A 19,500-nucleotide genomic window follows, 5' to 3' on the forward strand; every position below is an offset into this window, starting at 1 on the left:
TCACCAGTTCAAAGCCAGCCTCAGCAAAAGCAAGGTACTAAGCAACTCAGTGAGACCCTGTCTCTGAATAAAATATAAAATAGGGCTGGAGATGTGGCTTAGTGGTCAAGTGCCCCTGAGTTCAATCCCCAGTATCAATAATAATGATAATAATAATAATAATAATAATAATAAAATGTCTTTCCTCCTCTCAATGGGTACAGTTGAGAGGAAAAGACTTTAGGATTTTTTTCTTTTTGTTCTAAAACATAAATAACATAGATCTCATAATATATTTAAAAAGTTTTTCTTCTCAAATTTAAAAATGATATCTATTATTTTAATCTATGCTTTTAATAAAAAATGATTGGTGAGAATAAAATGTTTTTTTTTCTGATCGATATGATCAATAAGATAGTTTGCATTTATTTGTCTCTACTATTTCAACTTCTCTCCCTTGGTCCCCCCTCACCTCCCCCTCATCCTTCACCTACTGATCAGAAAAAAACCTTGTTAAATATTTAGGATATTAACGAGCTTTCACACCTTTTAAATACCTTTTCAAAGTTTTTCATCTATCTTTTAGAAATTATGCTTGTAGAATTTTTAATAGCGCATGTATATTTTTATGTATTGTAGTCAAATTTTCATTTGTCATCTTTCTGGTTTTTGTTGTGGGCATCAAACTTCAAACACACTCCCCCCCCAATACAATATAAACATTTGATACTCATATTCCCTGACACCCACTTTTCCTGATTTGCAGGGCAAATCCACTTAGTAGCCTGAGACATTGCTATGCACACAAGGTTCCTACCTTCGTGAGTAATCCCTTCATTGTTGGTTTGCCCTCGGGCTGCAGGAAAAGTGGGTTAGCAGCTTGGATCCGAAGAACATTCTGTAACACTTTAATCCATTCTTCCAATATGTTGGGAGAATCTGCAGTCAGATAGTATGTGTGTTTTTCAGTGGTCAACTAGAATGGGATGAGAAAGCAGTAGGAAAGGCAACTGTGAAGATTTAGGATTATTAGCATGTCCTTGTCCATTCTTCAAACATCATTTACTTTACATGGAAGCAAACATGCAAAACCTTGGATCTTAGGTTCCAAACAATTATGTATAATACTTAACCACTTTTGAGAATTATAATAATTAAATTTTTGTTGAAATATTTCTACACTTCGGTTTACTTTAAAAGTTTTCATAATATTAAATTTGGGGATCATGATTTTACATTTTCACCCATCCCATTTTTGTTTTTTTCCCTTAAATGTGCCAAGGTGCCTGGTTGTTGAAATGAGGATCAGAATGACTGGAGATGTTGTTAAATACAGAGAAATGAGGAAGTCACCTATAAATAAAACAAGAAGACCTTGCATACAAGAAGAGAAATTCTTGGAAATAACATGTGATCAGATATTATGAACTCACAATTTTCCAGTCTCAAATTAATCACATTGTAAATTTTCCAAGTATTTCGGAAGTTTACAAATGATTTGTAACAGCCATGCTCTAAGACAAAGGTTTCCCTAATTCTCCCTTCTAAATCTCCGAGTAGTTCTCAGTCCACTGGAAACATTGATAATGTACCTTTCTGGAAAATGTTGTCTTCCACCCTCCGAAGGAGCAAGATGAGAAAATAATGGTTATTGAAAGCATTTCAGGAATAGTGAATTTAAATTGCATATACCAGACTATCTCAAAAGCCTATGTTTTAAATTGAACAGATTTAAGACAAGACTGGCCTTATGTGTAGGTAAAATGGGCAGCTAATACCTCTCTGGTGTGACTAGGAAGGACAGCCCCTCTGTTCACCAACCGTTAAGTTGTTATAAACCATATATGTGTTATAGCAAGTTCATGGAAGAACTGTCATTGTCTAATTCTATACTAAAATACAGATACTCCTGAATTTAATCATATAATGTATTACTAACATCTTCTTGGGAATTCATTTATCAGCTAACCCTTCCTAAAATAGCTTGACATATTAAGAGCTAAAAATACCTGGGACATTAAATTGAGGAAAGAAGAGTGTAAAGAAAGAAAAGGTAAAGAAAGTATAGTGGGAGTTACCCAACAGAAATTTAGCTTACATTACCACATTAACTAAAAAGTCTTACAGTGTTAACATACCTTTGAGGCATCAAACTCCAAAGTGAATAAGAAACAGTTAATAATCCAATCTCCTTTCCACTAGCTTGGATCATTGAGAATTGAATTTTGCATGATATATAAAAAAAAGTTTAAAAAGTACCTGAACTGTTTGTTTGTTGTCTCCTCTTAAAATACTGCAGGAAGCACTAAGTTCAATATGGCCCTGGGGTTTTCTAATTACATCACTCTATATGAAAGGAAGAAAACCAAATGAACAAAGATGAATAGTAATAGTCATAATAAGAAATGCTTTGCATCATTAATCACATTACACGAAGAACATTTTAATTTATAGTTTGAGGAATTCAGTTCTGAACAGCAAGGATTTTCTACTCACCGGAGATTTGTAGTAAAGTAATTCTCCACCTTTGAGAACGAACCACCTCCGCTTCCAAGTCTTGACCTTACCACTCATTTTTAGTAAATAGCCAGATTTTTCCAGTGGTTCCTAATTTTAAGAAATTTTTAAAAATTTTAAGTTTCCTTTTGGAAGTTCAAACTGATTCATTAATTTTTTAAAAGTCTGATTCAGGGCTTACATTTTTCCCATTATCACTGGAAGTCGAGCAGGTTTTAGGGAGCTTCTGCTCGGGCTGTAGGCACTCTGTGTCTGCAGAGTAGGCATCAGGGGGAATGGCATAGTCATTTTCAGAAGCCACAGAGGAGACAGACACTCCTGGAAGATCAAGGAAATACATCAAGTCAGCATTTAATACAGGGGAGGTCCAAATGCTGGTTGTGAGAGTTTCTGAATCATAAACCTCCTCATACTACATTTATTCTCATTCCTTTGGCCATTAAAAACTTTTAAAGCTGAAAACAACTAAGGGATAGGGACCATCAAGCAAATTTCTAAGGAAGTCATAGAAATGCAAATAATATTTTGTTGTGATGACAACCTCGGCTAATTATAATAAATAAAATATGTGCAATAGTCTACTAACTTGGCTTTCCCCTCACCTCGCTTCATGGCTCGGGGGCTCCCAGGCCCACTCCGGTTGCGCAAGTCCGACTCTGATGTCTGCGAGCTGGATCTGGAGCCGTCCTCTTCCTCAGAGCCAGAGGAATCGTCCAGGAAAGGGCTGCTACTTATTTGGGTGGCCTTCTAAAGAAAAGCAGAACAGCCTCCCTGTATCCATCTCTAAAGTTATTATTATTATTTTTTTAGACAAAGAATGTTTTATAGGAAGAAGTCATGGAATATGGGGGTTTTTTTTGAAGGATTACAAGAACATATTTTGCCAGTATGAAAGTCATGTTGTCCAACCTCAAATTCTAATTATCAAGGCATTTGTCAATTATAGAAAACTTCTGAAAACATAAGGTTATCAATATCTGACAGTCCTCATTTTTAATTGGATACTTTTGGCAAGGAAGGGACTCTGGCACTGAAAAAAAAATCTTTCTAAATTAGGAGTTCCCATTACATCATTAATAATATGTTCCCTTTAAACAATTAACATCCTGGGTGTGTGTGTGTGTGTGTGTGTGTGTGTATCACATGAAATTGGATGAAGACCTCTAATGCTCTGAGAATAAATATCTTCTCCAGACTTTTCCTTTTCTTCTTCTTTTTTAATGATAAATTAATGTGAACTTCTAAGACCCTTCTACAAAGGGGGAATCTGTGTAGAATGGAATGGAATCTGGAACTTGAACAATTTTCCCAATGCATCATGAAGAGAACCATGTGTTTAACAGTAACAAGGATGAGTTACCCCTTTCAAAGTTGTATACACTGGGGTTGTCATATTCTTGTATATCAGAGATGTATAAAGTCCTGATGTGGTATAGGACAGCATGGTGGCAGAATCTGAAACAAAAAAACAATGTCATTTTCTTTTTTAAACAAAAACTTCTAACAAGCACATTGACCTATTTGTTATGAATGGATTAGCATCATTTCCAATTAAAGAGAAATTGGGTTAACACATGTGATTATTAATTATGTAGTCTGTTACGAATCATGGCATTTACAGTTTTATAGACACCCCTTTTTTACATGGCTCATTATTTCCTCATGTATGCTAATTCCCCAGGGAGACTATAAGTTCTTTGAGAGCAAGAATCGTGGCTTTCATTTCTTCAGCATCTCCATGCGTGCTTAGCTCAGGCTGCACAGAACTAGGTAAGACAACTACCAACTGGCAGACTCGGTGGAAGGACCTATGAAGATGTTCTCTAACTATTCACAACCCTGTTATTGATCTGGTATAAAAGCATCATCATTCTTAAGCCTTTATCAGGTGAATCTAATGTTGAAAGGTTAGAATATGATTTCTTGGTAAGAACAGAAGATAGTTGAAATGAAACAGAATATCAGTGGTTACCTCTAAGACATGGATAAGTGGTAGAACTGGGAGGACTGATAGAAGAAACTATGGAAAATTTCTCTTTATATTCCAGATGGTTCTATGTCATTTGGTTTCATTCATTCATTTATAATGGGCATGCATTAACTTTATAATAATTTTAAGAAGGAAGGGAAAGAAGAAGGGAGGAAGGAGAGAAAAGGCACAGAGACCAACATTTTTACAACTTTGATTCTGAATGGCTGAAATGCCAGTTTCTCCACTTTAGTCTCTGAAGTATTTCTACATCAGAGGTACTTTCCACATCAGATTTGAATGTTTTGGGATTTCTATATTAAGTAAGATGAATTTTAATTTTAAAACATAAGTCAGCAACCTTTGAAATCATCTTCTCAAAGTTTAAATAATTTGATTTATTTTTAGATAACATTAGACATTTGGGAAGTTGTTGGCTATGAAATAGCAATACAAAATCACAAACTTTAAAAAGAACTTCTTTATTGTGGTAAAAAAGCACATCAAATAAAATTTACCATCTTAATCATTTTTAATATTTATTTTTTAGTTGTAGTTGGACACAATACCTTTAGTTTATTTATTCATTTTTATGTGGTGCTGAGGATTGAACCCAGAGCTTTGTACATGCTCGGCGAACGCGAGCCACAATGTCACCCTCCCCATCTTAACCATTTTTAAGTGCACTATAGTGTGAAGTATATTCACATTCACTCTAGAACTTCTTCATCTTACAAATCTGAAATTCTAAAACCATCAAACCACAAATCTACTTTCCCCACCCCTCCTAGCCCTTGGTAACCACCATTCCACACTGGCTAACTCCCTAGAGTGAAATCTTACAGTATCCACCTTTCTGCACCTGTCTCATGTGTTTGTATTGCGCTATCAATCATTTAGCATGACATCCTCAAGGCTCACCCATGTTATAGCATGCAAAAGCACTTACTTTTATTAACATTTTCCATATTGAACGCCTCAGACATTCGAATGCCTGATTTGGCTACAGCATAAATTCTGCTTTCCTAATGTAAAGAAAGAGATTTGAATAGGATGTTTAAAAAGAAGAAATGATTACTTTCAATATATATGTTTTTCATTGGTTGTTAAAATTCACTAGAAGACAGAATTATTATAGAACTTAGTACCAATAAAACAGGCCACAGTGAATAGTAATGTAGATATTTGTTACCATCTCTTTATTACTCCATTATTAGTTCCCAAATTTTTGCTTGATATTTTAAATTCTTTTGAAGATACAGGGAGCAAGTAAGAGAAGTTTATTCATCATTATAGGTAAACACCATCTCTAATAGTCTACCATTTTAGAAAATGGGTAAATTTTTAAAAGGAAAAATCTTGAATGGCCATAATATGAAACAGAAACTATTCACAATCATTGATTACACATAAACACATTCTTTGTTATTCTATCATTCTGGAACATGGTGAAAGAAAGAAAAAAACTTGAAGTCAGAAAGCATAGCTAGAGGAGGATTAAATGCCATCATCTTCTTACTTCAACATACATTTCAATCAAATAGAAAAATACCTGAGGTCAAGTAATGAAAATTGCAATGGAATTTATAACATTACCTTGTTCTAAAAGTTGGTTATTTTGTTTTCTCCTCTTCTCTAAGAGAGATCTCTAGACTTGCTACCAAAAAGGTTATTAGCCCTGCTCCTGTGAGAAAAAAGACCCCAGGTGGCTGCTAATGCATGGATCACCACATTCTGAATTTTGTAATGCATCTAATTTGGACCCATTTGGCTGGGCCACCATCTAGCAGGCAACCAATGCCTCCTGCAAGTGGCTCAAGAGGAAACTGGCATAAGATCGCTGATCTTTAGGAGCACTTTAGATTGAAGAGCAGCTGACTTAACGAATCTAAGCCAGTTATGGAGACTAACAGCACAACAGGCAGGTCAGAAAGACAGATAAGGCACTAAACAGGAGACGGGAGGCAGTAAGAGGCCACAGGAGAGTGGGAGAGAGTAGGTAAGCAGGAAGAAAAGTGGAAAGAGAATCACTGCGGATGAGAGGACAGGCTGAGCTGCTGCAGAGAGGGCAAACGGCTGGCACTTCCTTTTAGGGCGTTGACTATCAGAGGGGCTGCTGAATCACAGGTTGTCCTACCAGAGTGACCACTGCATTTTGAATGATATTCAATTCACTAGGGATAGGGACTGCCTTAAAATGAACTCTTACAGAGACAACTAGAACACATCTTTTCCTTGAAGCCTGAAAATACCTGAGAAACAGAAATTAAATCTCAAACTTAGCCAGTCTGTTGAAAGGCTTTTGAAAGGCAATGCTATTCTCCCCATCCCCCCAGGACTGAATGAATAGCTTCAAAGAGGAGGGGATGGGAGAAGGGCAAAAATGTAGTAAAATGGTTTGCCAAATAAAACAAACTTGAAAGACTAACCTAAATGCCTGAAAATCTCCGTGGCAAAATTTCAACTTCTGACTACCTAAAGGGCAACATAACTGGCATTCCAGAGATGACATGCTGTTAACGTCTACTCTTTTGGTGCCATCCAGAATTTAGTAATATACTACAGAATGTTTCACGTGATACCAAAATAAAATGTTCTCTTAGAAGCAAATAAAAGCAGATACATCTCAAGGTGTGGATTTTACTGAGAAAACATGGCTATCCTAATTTGCACATAACTGGGTTGGTTACTAAATTATAAAAGAACATGGCTCCATAAACCAAAAGATCTGACAACCTACATGTTTCTCTGAAGGCAAAAGGTTAAATTGTTCTGCAATTTGTATACGGGGTAAAAATGGGAGTTCATAACCCACTTGAATCAAAGTGTGAAATATGATATATCAAGAACTATGTAATGTTTTGAACAACCAACAATAAAAAAATTTTTAAAAAAAGAAAAAAAGCACTTACAGTATCTTAAAAAAAAAAAAGGTTAAATTGTGCCAATATGTAAGGGCAACTTAAATCTATAAAATAGACCAATTCACTTTGTTTCAAATATAGGAAGAATTTTTTTTTTCATCTAGCAATACAGATAGCTATTCCTAAGAAGTAGCTCACAATTGACAGGTTAATTACTGTAGTAATGGTCAATGCCTTAACAGAAGAGGATTCAATCCATTCTAGATATGTAGGGAGATGCTTTGGTTAAAGCAATGGATTTAAAAGCTCATGGGGAATAAAATGAAACTTTTCTTGAGCCAGTCAAGTAAATGATTATGTTAAAAAAACTGTTGTCCAATTGGAGTTCAATGTCCTGGTTCAGAATCTACCCAAAAGAATCACAGTTAAAGGAAACCCCTTCTTCCCTATCCTCTGATTTTTTCTTTTATATGAAAGGACTTCTAGTAATTAAATACCTTGATGTCCCTCTACCCATTCAACTTCTCCTTAGCATGCACAGCCAGCAGCTTTCTCCTGAGAAGTAGCTCCCACAGGAACTAAACACCTGCACTATTTCTCCAGATCATCTATTCTTAGCAGGGCACCAACTCACTGGAGAAAACCTGAAATGGTCCAGAGATGCCTGGGCCTGGATGAATAAGTCTAGTAAATTCCAAAGTCCAGCACTGAAAAGTTTATTTGCCCACCAATTTTCTAAAACTAATTTATCAGTAAATATGGTAACATTTTGATCTCTATCTGCTTGTTTCTCATTTGGCTCAGAACATAAGTGAGGGAAGAAAAGAGGAAATTGAAGCTGGGTGTAGTGGGACATGCCTGTAATTCCAGCTACTTGGGAAGCTGAGGCAGAAGGATTAAAAGTTCAAAGTCATCTTCAGCAATTTAGTGAGGCTTTAGGTTAAGTACTTAGTGAGCCCCTGCTTGAAAAAAATAAATAAATAAATAAACAAAAAGAGAGAAAGAAGGGGAAATTGTATTTTGAAAACCAGAAATTCCCAGAGCAAAGATGGGTTTGAAAAGATTCAGAAAGTAAAACGTGAATATGTGCCTTGAGGGAAAAAAAAAAAACACTATGTATATGATGCACACGGGAATATAATTACCCAAGATGGAAACCGGTGCAGGGGAGGAGTGGGAGGTTTGCCACCCGCAGCCTTCTTTGCTGAGTCACAGGTTTCTTGCTCATCTGGATGAGTAGATTCCATGGAGTCAGAGCAGAACAATCCATCCTCACAACTCGTGTCCATATTCTCTAAAATTTCTGGGCTGTCACCATCAACCAGATCCAGATCGGTTTCCTGAGGTCTCAGGGGTCGTATCATGCTTATAGCATTTCTGTTCGTACCAAACGTCCTGTCGGAACTTAACTGTGGTTGGCTTAGGTGCCTTTTGGTGAGTGCTACACTTATGCTGAAAACGTTAGGAATCCTTAACCTTGAGGGTGATAGGTGTGATGAACACACTAACTGTGTTCCTTTTCCAGTGAGTGTGTTAGAATGCTTTGGCGTTAAAGCGGGGGTCAAAATAGGGCTTGGGGTGTTGGTCTCACTTGATGAGGATGAATAATCCAATCGCTGGGATTGAAATTTTTTGTTCAGTTCATCACTGTCGTGCTCCTTTTTACTTGTGTCAGAATTTCCCTTTCCAAGAAGATTATTGTGAGCTTTCCATTGGGCCTCCTGTTGCCAAGAATACAGCTTCTTGTGTTCCGGTCTCTTTACACCAAAAGTTTCTTCTTCAAATACAGAGCTGCTGTCATCAGATGCTGTCAAGTATGCTTCGCTCCCTATTCTGCCACATGGGACACCTTCCTCTGAGGTGTGACTAGAAAGTCTGGACATGCTCCTGGACTTGGAAGTTTCTTTGTTCTCATCTTCCTCATCGGAACTCCAGTCACTTCCGGGAGCCTCAGAATTCTTGCATACGTTATCATCCATTGCAAAACTTACTCTTGTTTTCCTATTCTGTTCTGAGACACAAGGGGTTTTATGCAAGGTTCTCTGGCCTCTCTCATTTTCTTGAACTGAGTTATCAACAGACTTCTCCAGAATTTCCATTTCTAGAAAAGTATACAACATATTGGTACGCTGCCTTTAATAATAAAAACTTCCCATACATGTAGCTTTATGTAACTATGCTCTGAAGACTAGTAATTTCATATCATATGAATAAGGTTAATTTAAATTACCATTTGTCTTTTTTTAATATCTTTTTTTAAAATAAAAGTTTGAAACCCTAGCTTAATATAAAACATAAAGCCCAGAGGCAGATGTGATGGCACATGTGTATAATCCCAGCTACTTGAGAAGCTAAAGCAGGAGGATTCTCAATTTAAAGCCAGTCTGGGCAATTTAGAGAGAGGCTATCTCAAAATAAAATATAAAGGGCTAGGGATGCAGCTCAGAGGCAGGGCATTTGCCTAGCATGCACAAAGCCCTGGGTTTAATCCCCAGTACTACAAACGAACAAAAACAGAGTCTTACAACTCAATATAATTGTATTAAGATTAAATTGGTCTCTACAAAGAATATATTGGGGAACAAACTTGACAGACATAATAAAAAAAGCAAAATGTAATATAGAGCAATTTTGACTACAAAAATAGTCATCCCCCCAAAAAACAATGAATACCATGATTTCCATTTTAGAAGCAAAAAAAGATGACCCTCTTTTCCACTAAATTTCAAAATTGTCATAAAGTAAATCAAGACATACTAAACACAAAACTATAAGAAATAAACTTGGTGCCCAAACTTCAGTAATGAAATATGTAATATCATGAGGAAAACATATACAGAAAAAGTTTGAAAAAAAAAGTTTGCTTTACTTTGTTTAATCATAACTACAAAATATGTTTTTATAATAATATTCATTGAACATGTCTTTAGATATAGCTTATTTTTATTTATAACTTAATAAAATACACCACGATCTTCATGGACAGTGAATTAAAACTTTAGACTGAAAAGCAGAAAAGGAGCTTTGAAAACATACATATGATCTTCACAGTCAGAGAACCTTAGAGGCTGAACAAACACATCCTGCAAGTTTGCATCAGGCAGTTTGTGGGCCAGAGTTCCGGTACAGACAACCTTGGCTGTGCTCAACTGCTAGACAATGGGAAGGAGATGGAAATGGCTTCTTGAGAAAGCAAAGCAAATTCAAGGAGGGTGAGACAATAAGTAGCTCAGTGGCCTTCTGATTGGAAAAACATGTTGTTTTCAAAATGTCATAACCCAGCAGAGGGACAGCTTGTAAGAGCTGTAATTTTTCTCCTTTGGAAGAAGATAATTGGAACTGAAAGGAGATCAAACCTGGCTAAAATATTTGGAAAAAGCCAACAAAAATGATTGCACTGGGAGAGTCAAAGCCAGCAGCTGCACAACAAAGTAAAATTAAGAGAGGCTGTAAAACACCGGGAGGAATAGAAATCTGCACACAGGACACTGGGTCTAAACATGTAGGCAGATATTTTCCTCTTTGAAGCAGCAAACGGAAAATCAAAGCACTCATTTTATTATTATTTCCTAGTGTTTGTTTGTTTATAAGTTTGCTAGGCCAGAATTAATTTCATGTTTAATATTAGGTAATTTTCAATAAATAATGAATAAAAATATTCTAATCTGAAACTCAGCTAAACCAAGTACCTTGAGGGGAATATTGTAAACTTTAAAATTTAAGTATTACTTCTGTCTGCTGCAAGGAAAAATGTTAAGATGAGAAAAATCAATTTTTCTTGTGCACCCTGGCTAAAACCCTCAGAAGACAAAATAATCAGATATACAAAGTTCAACGCTATATTGCTCATTGGAAATATTCTTATAAAGCATCAAAGTTATCAGAAAAAAAAATTTAGCTGTATTTGAATTAACCATAGTAAATGATTTTTCCTTCTTAAAAAAAAATGCAAAAGTAACTTGCTGTGGTCCATAAATACCTTCTGTCTTTTTTCCTTCTGTGGACTCAGATTCTTTAGAAGATATCTTGCTCATTTCCTCAGATTTCACTACTTGGGGAGGACTCTTTGCTCGGGATAAAAAGCACCCAAACTTCAAATTGCTCAGGCGCTGCCCTTCCAAAAGTTTTGGTGTGGAAACCATGGATGACTTCTTACCTTGAACTTCTAAAAGGTCATTAATCAAAATTAAGATCTGAATTTTTTATGCCAATTTGTTAAACATAAAAAAAAAGCATATAAAAACTTTAAGACAAATTACTCTTTACATTAGGAAAAAAGTCTCAAGTTTATCATAATTTAGGCACAGTAACACAGGAGCCCCATTGTTAAGCATCATGGGTCTGTTTTTTTGTATTTTGAATATCCAAAATATTTTCTTGACTCCAGAGAGAAAACAAATCCCTTTAAGAGCAGTTGTCAAATAAAAACAAGAAACACAAACTAAAACCTGATTATAAATAACTAGAGCATTACAGTTTCTTAAAAAGTCAAGTATTGTTAAATACTAGTTAATATTGGTTAAAAATTATGTGATAATGCCATTGTCTGAGGTACTGGTTGCCAAAACAACCAAAGGAAATATAGATTACCATTGGTACAAATATCACTTGATCACTGTAATGATTTTTTGCTTATCTTAGTTTTCAATAATGAGAAGGCAGCAGATGGAGGGGTTTGCTTCATGGTGATCACAACATAAAGAACCTTAATCACTTTGTTAGGGGAAAAAAAGGGGCAATATAAAATTTAGAAAGTTTGTACAGTAATTCACCTAATCATGGATTTAATTCATCTCTAGGACCTTTAAACTCTTGCTTGTAAGATCAAAATCATGGAGATCCTAGAGAGAAGAGTTTCCAAAAATGAAATTCTTCACTCTGGACAAAGGGATAAGCTAAGTAGCAACTGATAATTAAGCAGTGGATAAGAAAGATATCTTTATATATTATGTTCTTTTAGATGTATCTTTTAATGTTTTTGTGTTGATCATCTCTCACAGAACTAATTCACAATAAGATTGTAATGGTTGCATACTTTTGATCCTCTGTATCCATGGATTTCATATCTGTGGACTCAATATACTGTAGATAAAAAAATATTCTGAACAAAGACTGCCTCTGTAGTGAACATGTATAGATGTTTTTCTTATTATTCCTTAAACAATACAGTATAACTAATATTTACAAACATTTATATTGTATTAGGTATTATAAGCAATCCAGAAATGATTAAAATTATAGAAGGAGGTGCATAGACTATATGTAAATACTGTGCCATTTTAAATAAGGGACTTGAGCATTCTCAGATTCCAGTATCTACAGGGATCCTAGGATCAATCCCTTATGGATACTGAGGGACAAATGTACATGCATATATATTTTTTAAATACCACCTTATATTTAGCATATAATATATTTTTTCTCCACTCCAAGCCTAGTTTCCAATGATCAGTATCTCTTAGTCTATAAAATCTAAGAGGCGGCCAATGAAGACAAAAAATTGCAAGTCAAGAATATCAGAGCTTGTGCAATGGCACAAGCCTGTAATCCCAGTGACTTAGGAGGCTGAGGTAGGAGGATCAGAAGTTCAAAGTCAGCCTTAGCAGCTCAGCCAGGTCCTATCTCTAAAGAAAATATAGAAAAATATAAAAAAAGAGGCTGGGGATATGGCTCAATGGTTAAAGGTCCCTGTGTTCAATCCCTGGTACTAAAAAATAAAAATAAAAATCGGAAAAAACAACAATTTTTAGTGGGCCTAGTATGTTCAATCTATTTCAATAAGGGTAAATGTCACACAAATCTGAAACTTTAATTCTAAATATGGAACTACAGATCAGCCATGGAGGCACTTTTTTTTTTTTGTCATACAAGTAGAGAAAATTATACCAAGTAGGTATTAATATACAATAACAAAATGCCCTGTAATCAATAAGTCTATATATTCCTACATGAAATCAGAAGGCACTATTATAATTGCAATTTTACTAATGTAAAAAAATGTTCTGGAGATACAATAGTTATTAAGCAGTAAGGCATTAAAGCTCTCTTCAAAGCCCATGTTCTTCCTACCATACCAATATTTTCCCAGTGCATTTTGTGAGACCCAGAGGATGCAAAAAGAGGCATGGAAAAGGCCAAGTTTGCAGAATTCTGGACCATCATCATCCAACACTGCTTTTACCTTTTTTACCTGCTCAAATTCTACATAATTTTCCTCCTTTTAAGGATTCCATTGCTAAACAAAGTTTTAAAACCTCTATACTAGGTCATGTAGTATAAGCATAAATCATACTACACCTTGCTGGATTCACCTCTTTTTCAACCTGATGTGCAATTGAGTGACTTTCACTAGAATAGTGTACTAAGAAAATCTCAATCAATGATAGTGACACTACGCAACCTTAGGTTTTAAAGTTAAAAGCAAGTAACCCCATGTATTGGAAAATCCAAAGAATTTATTCACATCATCAAATTCTGCTCAAAACACTCAGGTTGTAAGAATTTCAATCACTGTTGAAAACTAGGATACAAAGCAAAATTGAAAATAACAACTTATTTTTAAAGCAAATATACCTGAAATGAAATTTTCAAATTAGTTTATACTTTTCAGGTTGTTCACTAATGTCTAGCTGTGCTGTTCAATATGGTGATTTAAATCAATTCAAATTAAGTAAAATTTAAAATTCAGTTCTTCAGTCACAAGAGTCATACTTCATGATTAATGAAAGTTCTTTAACCTCAATAGTTATATGTGGCTAGTGGTCATCATATTGGACAGCACAAGTAAAGAATATTTCTTTAATCACAGAAAGTTCTATTAAAAAGTGCTGATTTATAGCTCAAAAGACGAAATATGTGGTCTAACCATTTACCAATTTTTACATTATGAAAAGTTACTTTTTATTTATTTTTTAGTTTTAAGTGGACACAATATCTTTATTTTACATTTATGTGGTGCTGACTATGGAACTCAGTGCCTCAAGCATTCTAGGCGAGCACTCTACCACTGAGCCACAACCCCAGTCCGAAAAGTTACTTTTGAGCCTATAAAATATTGTTATGAATTATCTGAAGAGTAGCCAATATTCATTTGGATTTAATATTTGTAAATAGTCAGAAGTTGTAAAGAGCTCTGGAGGTTAATGTCATTTTCAGGGACACATATCAAGCCAAGGAGCTTTCTCCAAAGTCCTCCATGCAAATACAGGTGTACCATGTCCATGATTCCTTAATCCCCACTAAAAGAGACTTTTCTTTCAGAGGCCAGAGTATTCTTGGCCTTTTGAAGTACATACCTCTAATACAAATATTTATAATCTACTATCTGGATTCATAGGTCTTCTGTGTTCTTCCAAGAAAACCAGGAGATAGAGTATGACATGGGTTGGAAGGACCAAAACACCATCATTATTGGTATACACTGTCCATAGTCCCTGACATCCTGGGCTAATATAATAAATAATACTTTCAGTAAGTTCAACTCCATGCAACTTACTATGGGGACAAATTAAATGCCTTTTAGAATAGAAAAAGGCAAAATTACTAGCTGTCCATGTTTTTTTAACCTATGTAGTAACAAGTTTGGTAAACTTGTATATCATCACCTTCCACATTTAGGGCCAACATTCACTTGGCTACATTCACTTGAGTTCTGGTTTGTTTGGAAATTCCTTCATTTCATGAAAATAATTCCTAATACTATGATTATAATAAAATCTTTAAATCATAAGTAAAAAATAGTAAATCCTATATAGCCAAATAAATCCAACTAGGCTATCTTGTTGAAAATGTTTATACCTTGTAGTTTTGACTGTAGTGCTTTTATCTCTTCAGTATGGTTTTGGTTGATCAAACGAAGATTCTGATTCTCCAATTCCAGCTAAAACAACACAGTGATATTCTCTTACATAGGAATAACATTTCTAAAGCATGCTAATAAATAATTATATTTAGAAAACATTAAAGTGTCATTACTCCAAAATGCAGTAAAATAAAATGACATGCAAATATATGTATTTATCATCATAGGCTATCAAACTAGATAATTATGGCACCAATGTTAATTTTTCCACAACTGAGAGTTTTGCAACTTTTCAACCCCTAAGTTTTTTTTTTTTTTTTTTGTTACTGGGGATTGAACTCAGGATCACTCAACCACTGAGCCACATCCCCAGCCCTATTTTGTATTTTATTTAGAGACAGAATCTCACTGAGTTGCTTAGCACCTCACCTTTGCTGAGGGTGGCTTTGAACTCTTGATCCTCCTGCCTCAGCTTCAAGAGCTATTGGGATTACAGGTATGTGCCACTGTGCCTGGCCCCCCCTAAGCTTTTTCCACTGTAAAATTATTTGAAACCAAACTATTTCAGTATTTAATCTGTACTTCAGATACCAAATATATTAATTTTATAATATATACAGATATGCTCTATAATTATTTAAAATTAACTAATTAGAACTAAAATTAAGTAATTAGAGTGAGACTATTTACACTGATCATCAGGTGTCTATCAATTGTTTAATTTTTGAAATACAATGGATGTTAAAATAAAAGCTACCTATCTCAGGTTTACCCAAAGAGAGCAGCACCATCAACTGATTTGAATTTTTTGTTTCACTCAGATGATTGTATATTCTGATATTTTACCTACTAAAAAAAAGAATAAAGTAAAAGAAAAGAAAAGAAAAAATATAGTAACAAATACCTCATTTAACTTAACTGTTACCCATTCTTTGATCTTAGCTGCTTTCTCTTCTATTATTTTAGCTTCTTGGATTCTTATTTGTTTCTGAAATAACATTTGCAATTTGTTTAGTTCAAACATAAACTCAGTGGTCCAGAAATGTTACCTGATAATATGCAAGACAAATCCACTTAAAACCTGTCTCAGATTTAGGACATCTACCTGCAAATTATCAGATTTTTAAAAGAGAAAAGTTATCCAGCAAATACAATAAGAATCCACAGAGATAGATGCAAACATTGCTAGTTTTAATAACTGTTCTTCTCTTTCTTTGAATGATCAGCACACTGAAGTCAATACATTGAATATATCAATAAAATAAACATTTCTGGAACAGTAGAACAGGGTCAACCAGGTTAGGGAGAGGAGACTAAAAATCTGCTAGCATGGCTAGATCGCCCTCAAGCATTAATTTAAAAAAGACCCAGGAAAAATATACACTGAAAAAGTCTAGTTCACCAACCTTAAAATCTGGTTATGATCACAAAACTACCGGGAATATGGTTATTATGTAAATTACAATGGGCGGGGACTGGAGGCTGGTATAAAGAGGCAAACCACTAACAAAGAAATACTAATCCCCAGAGAAATTAAAAAAATGCTGAAAATAAACAACAATTTAATGTACATAACAAAATAATGTCATAATGGTCATATTTAAATTACATTAAATGACTACTTAAGTAAATGACCCTAACACAATTTTTGTAATAAAAATCTAAAATAAACTTCTGTACTTGATCTCAATAGTAATGGTTTAAAACAGTGTATACATTTCTAAGCAGAAGGATTAGTGTCAAACATAAATATATAAAATACAATGTTCTATAAATATTTCCAACACTGTAACAATCTAAAACAAAATTGATTACAAACATTTTAGGGACATAATGCCTGCTGATAACTAAGTATTTCCTACTTAAACTGTACACATAAATTCTAAAGTCTGAATGTGAAAGAACACTGTCCCATCTAAAAAGTGCCAGATCTTGCCTGGACTCACCCTGGACTTAAAGCAAATGCCATTTTACCTTAACCTTTCACCAGCACATGTGATACAATCCTGTGGGTTGACTTAAGTAAGATTTTTCCTCCACATTTAGAAATTTAGACTCCTTTTAATCTTTGTGTTTATGCACAAATGAGTACACACATTTATAAGTCTTTGATGATTAAAATTTTCCTACCTGCTCTTCAAATTGCAGTTCCAAATTTTGAATGATGTCATCTTTTTCCTGTAGTAGAGACTCCAGGTCTTGACATTTTTTATATAACCTTGTCTCTGATTCACTGGTTTGAATATTAGCTGCTTTTAATTTCTGTTCCATAACTTGTACCTAAATTGAGAGAATAAAATGTTAAAATTAAAATTAAATTAAATTTATCATAATATGAAACTTAGAATTTTACTATAAAATTATATAGATTCCTAAAAGGTATCATAATAAAATGAAAATATGAAACAGGAATTGTTAATGTATTTAAAAGTTACAAATTATAAAGACTATTCTGTCAGACAGTTGTACTTTTGGGGTACATAAGGATACACAGGAGATGATGTGAATATTGCTATAACATAACATATATGCTTACTAGAGCAGTGACAATACTACAAAAGTGCTTATATAGAAGCAGCAAGTTTCTAGCCCTCATTTTTTTTCATATTCTAAACAAGGTAGGAATATAAATTAAAAATGTGAGCAGTGAGATAAAACTCAAACCAGATGACCTGGTATAACACATTTTGGGGGAAAACTGAAACTTAGATGAAAAAGAAATGCTCAGTGGAAAAGAAAAGAGAAACTTTGAGCCCTCAAATGACAAAATCATTAAAAAAATTTAAAAAAACAAGAATAATAGGTAGGAAAAGGCACTTAGTGAGGGCTTATTGATTCATTCACTTCACCATTGCTCATTGAATACCTGGCAAGTGCCAAGCCTATTTCAGTACCTGGAAAGGAATCATAAAACAGACCCAAATATCTTGCATGGAAATTACATTCTAATGGTAAAGAGGGATAAAAAATAGTAATAAGTAGGTAAAAATCATACAGTAAGTCAAAGAGTTGGTAAGATTAACAGGTATGAGGCTGGAGGGTGGGAAGTGCTTCAATTTTAACATCTAAGAGATTGGCCCTGATTGGATTTTCTACAAAACACATTCAGAAGTATGACGTCTTAGGACACGTCTGCAAACCTGATTGTTGCTGGCCATATGGATTATATAAGTCTATCTAATTCATAGGGAAGTTTCAATTTTACTGATACCACTTTGTAGCTGTTTCTTTTATTTTACCTTTCTGTGAATCACAGACCTATTCCTTGATTGGAAGTCTCACCAGACTTTATAAGGTCTAAAAAAGGGAGGTGTTAAGGATAGCAAGAAAGAAAATAAAGAATTGAGGACTGTACTAAAGAGTTTTATTCATATATTCCAAATAGCTAAGAATGTAATTTTAGCAATAATGTGAAAGCATTTGAGAAATTAATTATCTCTGAAAATTCAAAATGAATCCTTACTCAATGTTCAAAGTATTTGACTAATTTGATGTTTCAGGTGAAAGGTGTAAAGTTTGGTTTGATTTTATTCTTATAACTGTGAATACCAAGTTTCATCTGAGGATTCACAGTATAAATGCCAATTCAATTTAGATGCCAAATTATTCTACTTAAATACTACCCGCATGGTTAGAAACTATGAAAATAAAAGCAGATTAAAAAATAGGAGGAAAAACACATTCTAGTATTCAAATGATAATTTCAGTTATCTTTAATTTAGATTCTTTAACATAATAGAGTGGGTTTTCTGCTTGAGCTGAAGGATTAAGATTTGTATCAAAGACAAAGGTCCATGTCATGATCAACAGCCCAAGCAGGACAAGAAAAACCAAGAGTCAATATGAAGATGCATTTCCAGCTGTACATAGGGTACTCTGGAGCAAGGAGAGAAGAGTACAGCCAAGTCCAAAATGGTTGTTCTCCTCTGAGGACATAATAATAGAAGATGAACTTCAAGAAAAACCTAAGTAATTGAATAAGAACAGAAATAAATATTACCAGACCCTCAGCTATAGTCTCCTTTTATTATGTCTGAGCAAGCCACCCTCCAGACATTGGGTCATCACATAAAATTTCCCTATTATTACTGGCAAGTGCCAAACCTATTTCAGTCTAGGTTCTGGACAATGATGACTAGGATTTGATAATTGAATTCACTTTACGATGAATGCTGCAGAGCTCCTTGGATCTATCTTTTTAAAAAATTTTTTATTTGTTATTTTTGTATATACATGAAGTAGAGTATATTTTGACATATTATGTATACACATATTATAACATTCAAATTAGCATCCCATTTTTGTGATTGTACATGATGTGAAGTTACACTGGTCATGTATTCATACATGAACATGGGAAAGTTATGTCT

The 19,500-nt window shown here is 34.4% G+C and overlaps 1 protein-coding gene across 4 annotated transcripts in view; it reads right to left on the reverse strand.

The window, feature by feature from the left end:
* The window catches only part of Plekhh2 (pleckstrin homology, MyTH4 and FERM domain containing H2), a 117,233-nt gene that overhangs the window by 56,183 nt on the left and 41,550 nt on the right, over positions 1-19,500 (reverse strand). For 2 of the 4 annotated variants that reach the window (XM_046425111.2, XM_058573537.1), the window contains 12 exons: positions 17,261-17,410; positions 16,035-16,118; positions 15,127-15,208; positions 11,309-11,494; positions 8,475-9,430; positions 5,415-5,490; positions 3,857-3,951; positions 3,099-3,243; positions 2,678-2,814; positions 2,476-2,586; positions 2,239-2,325; positions 797-955 (listed from right to left, as the gene is read on the reverse strand). In XM_046425111.2, coding sequence (XP_046281067.1) covers positions 797-955; positions 2,239-2,325; positions 2,476-2,586; positions 2,678-2,814; positions 3,099-3,243; positions 3,857-3,951; positions 5,415-5,490; positions 8,475-9,430; positions 11,309-11,494; positions 15,127-15,208; positions 16,035-16,118; positions 17,261-17,410 — 2,268 coding nt within the window. The remainder of the gene's footprint in view (positions 1-796; positions 956-2,238; positions 2,326-2,475; positions 2,587-2,677; positions 2,815-3,098; positions 3,244-3,856; positions 3,952-5,414; positions 5,491-8,474; positions 9,431-11,308; positions 11,495-15,126; positions 15,209-16,034; positions 16,119-17,260; positions 17,411-19,500) is intronic. The other 2 variants (XM_058573532.1, XM_046425118.2) reach the window with 2 other exon arrangements.

The sequence above is a fragment of the Marmota monax genome, unplaced genomic scaffold (assembly GCF_021218885.2).
Source record: "Marmota monax isolate L192 unplaced genomic scaffold, Marmota_monax_Labrador192_F-V1.1 WCK01_AAM20220418_F8-fsc00015, whole genome shotgun sequence".
NCBI lineage: Eukaryota > Metazoa > Chordata > Mammalia > Rodentia > Sciuridae > Marmota > Marmota monax.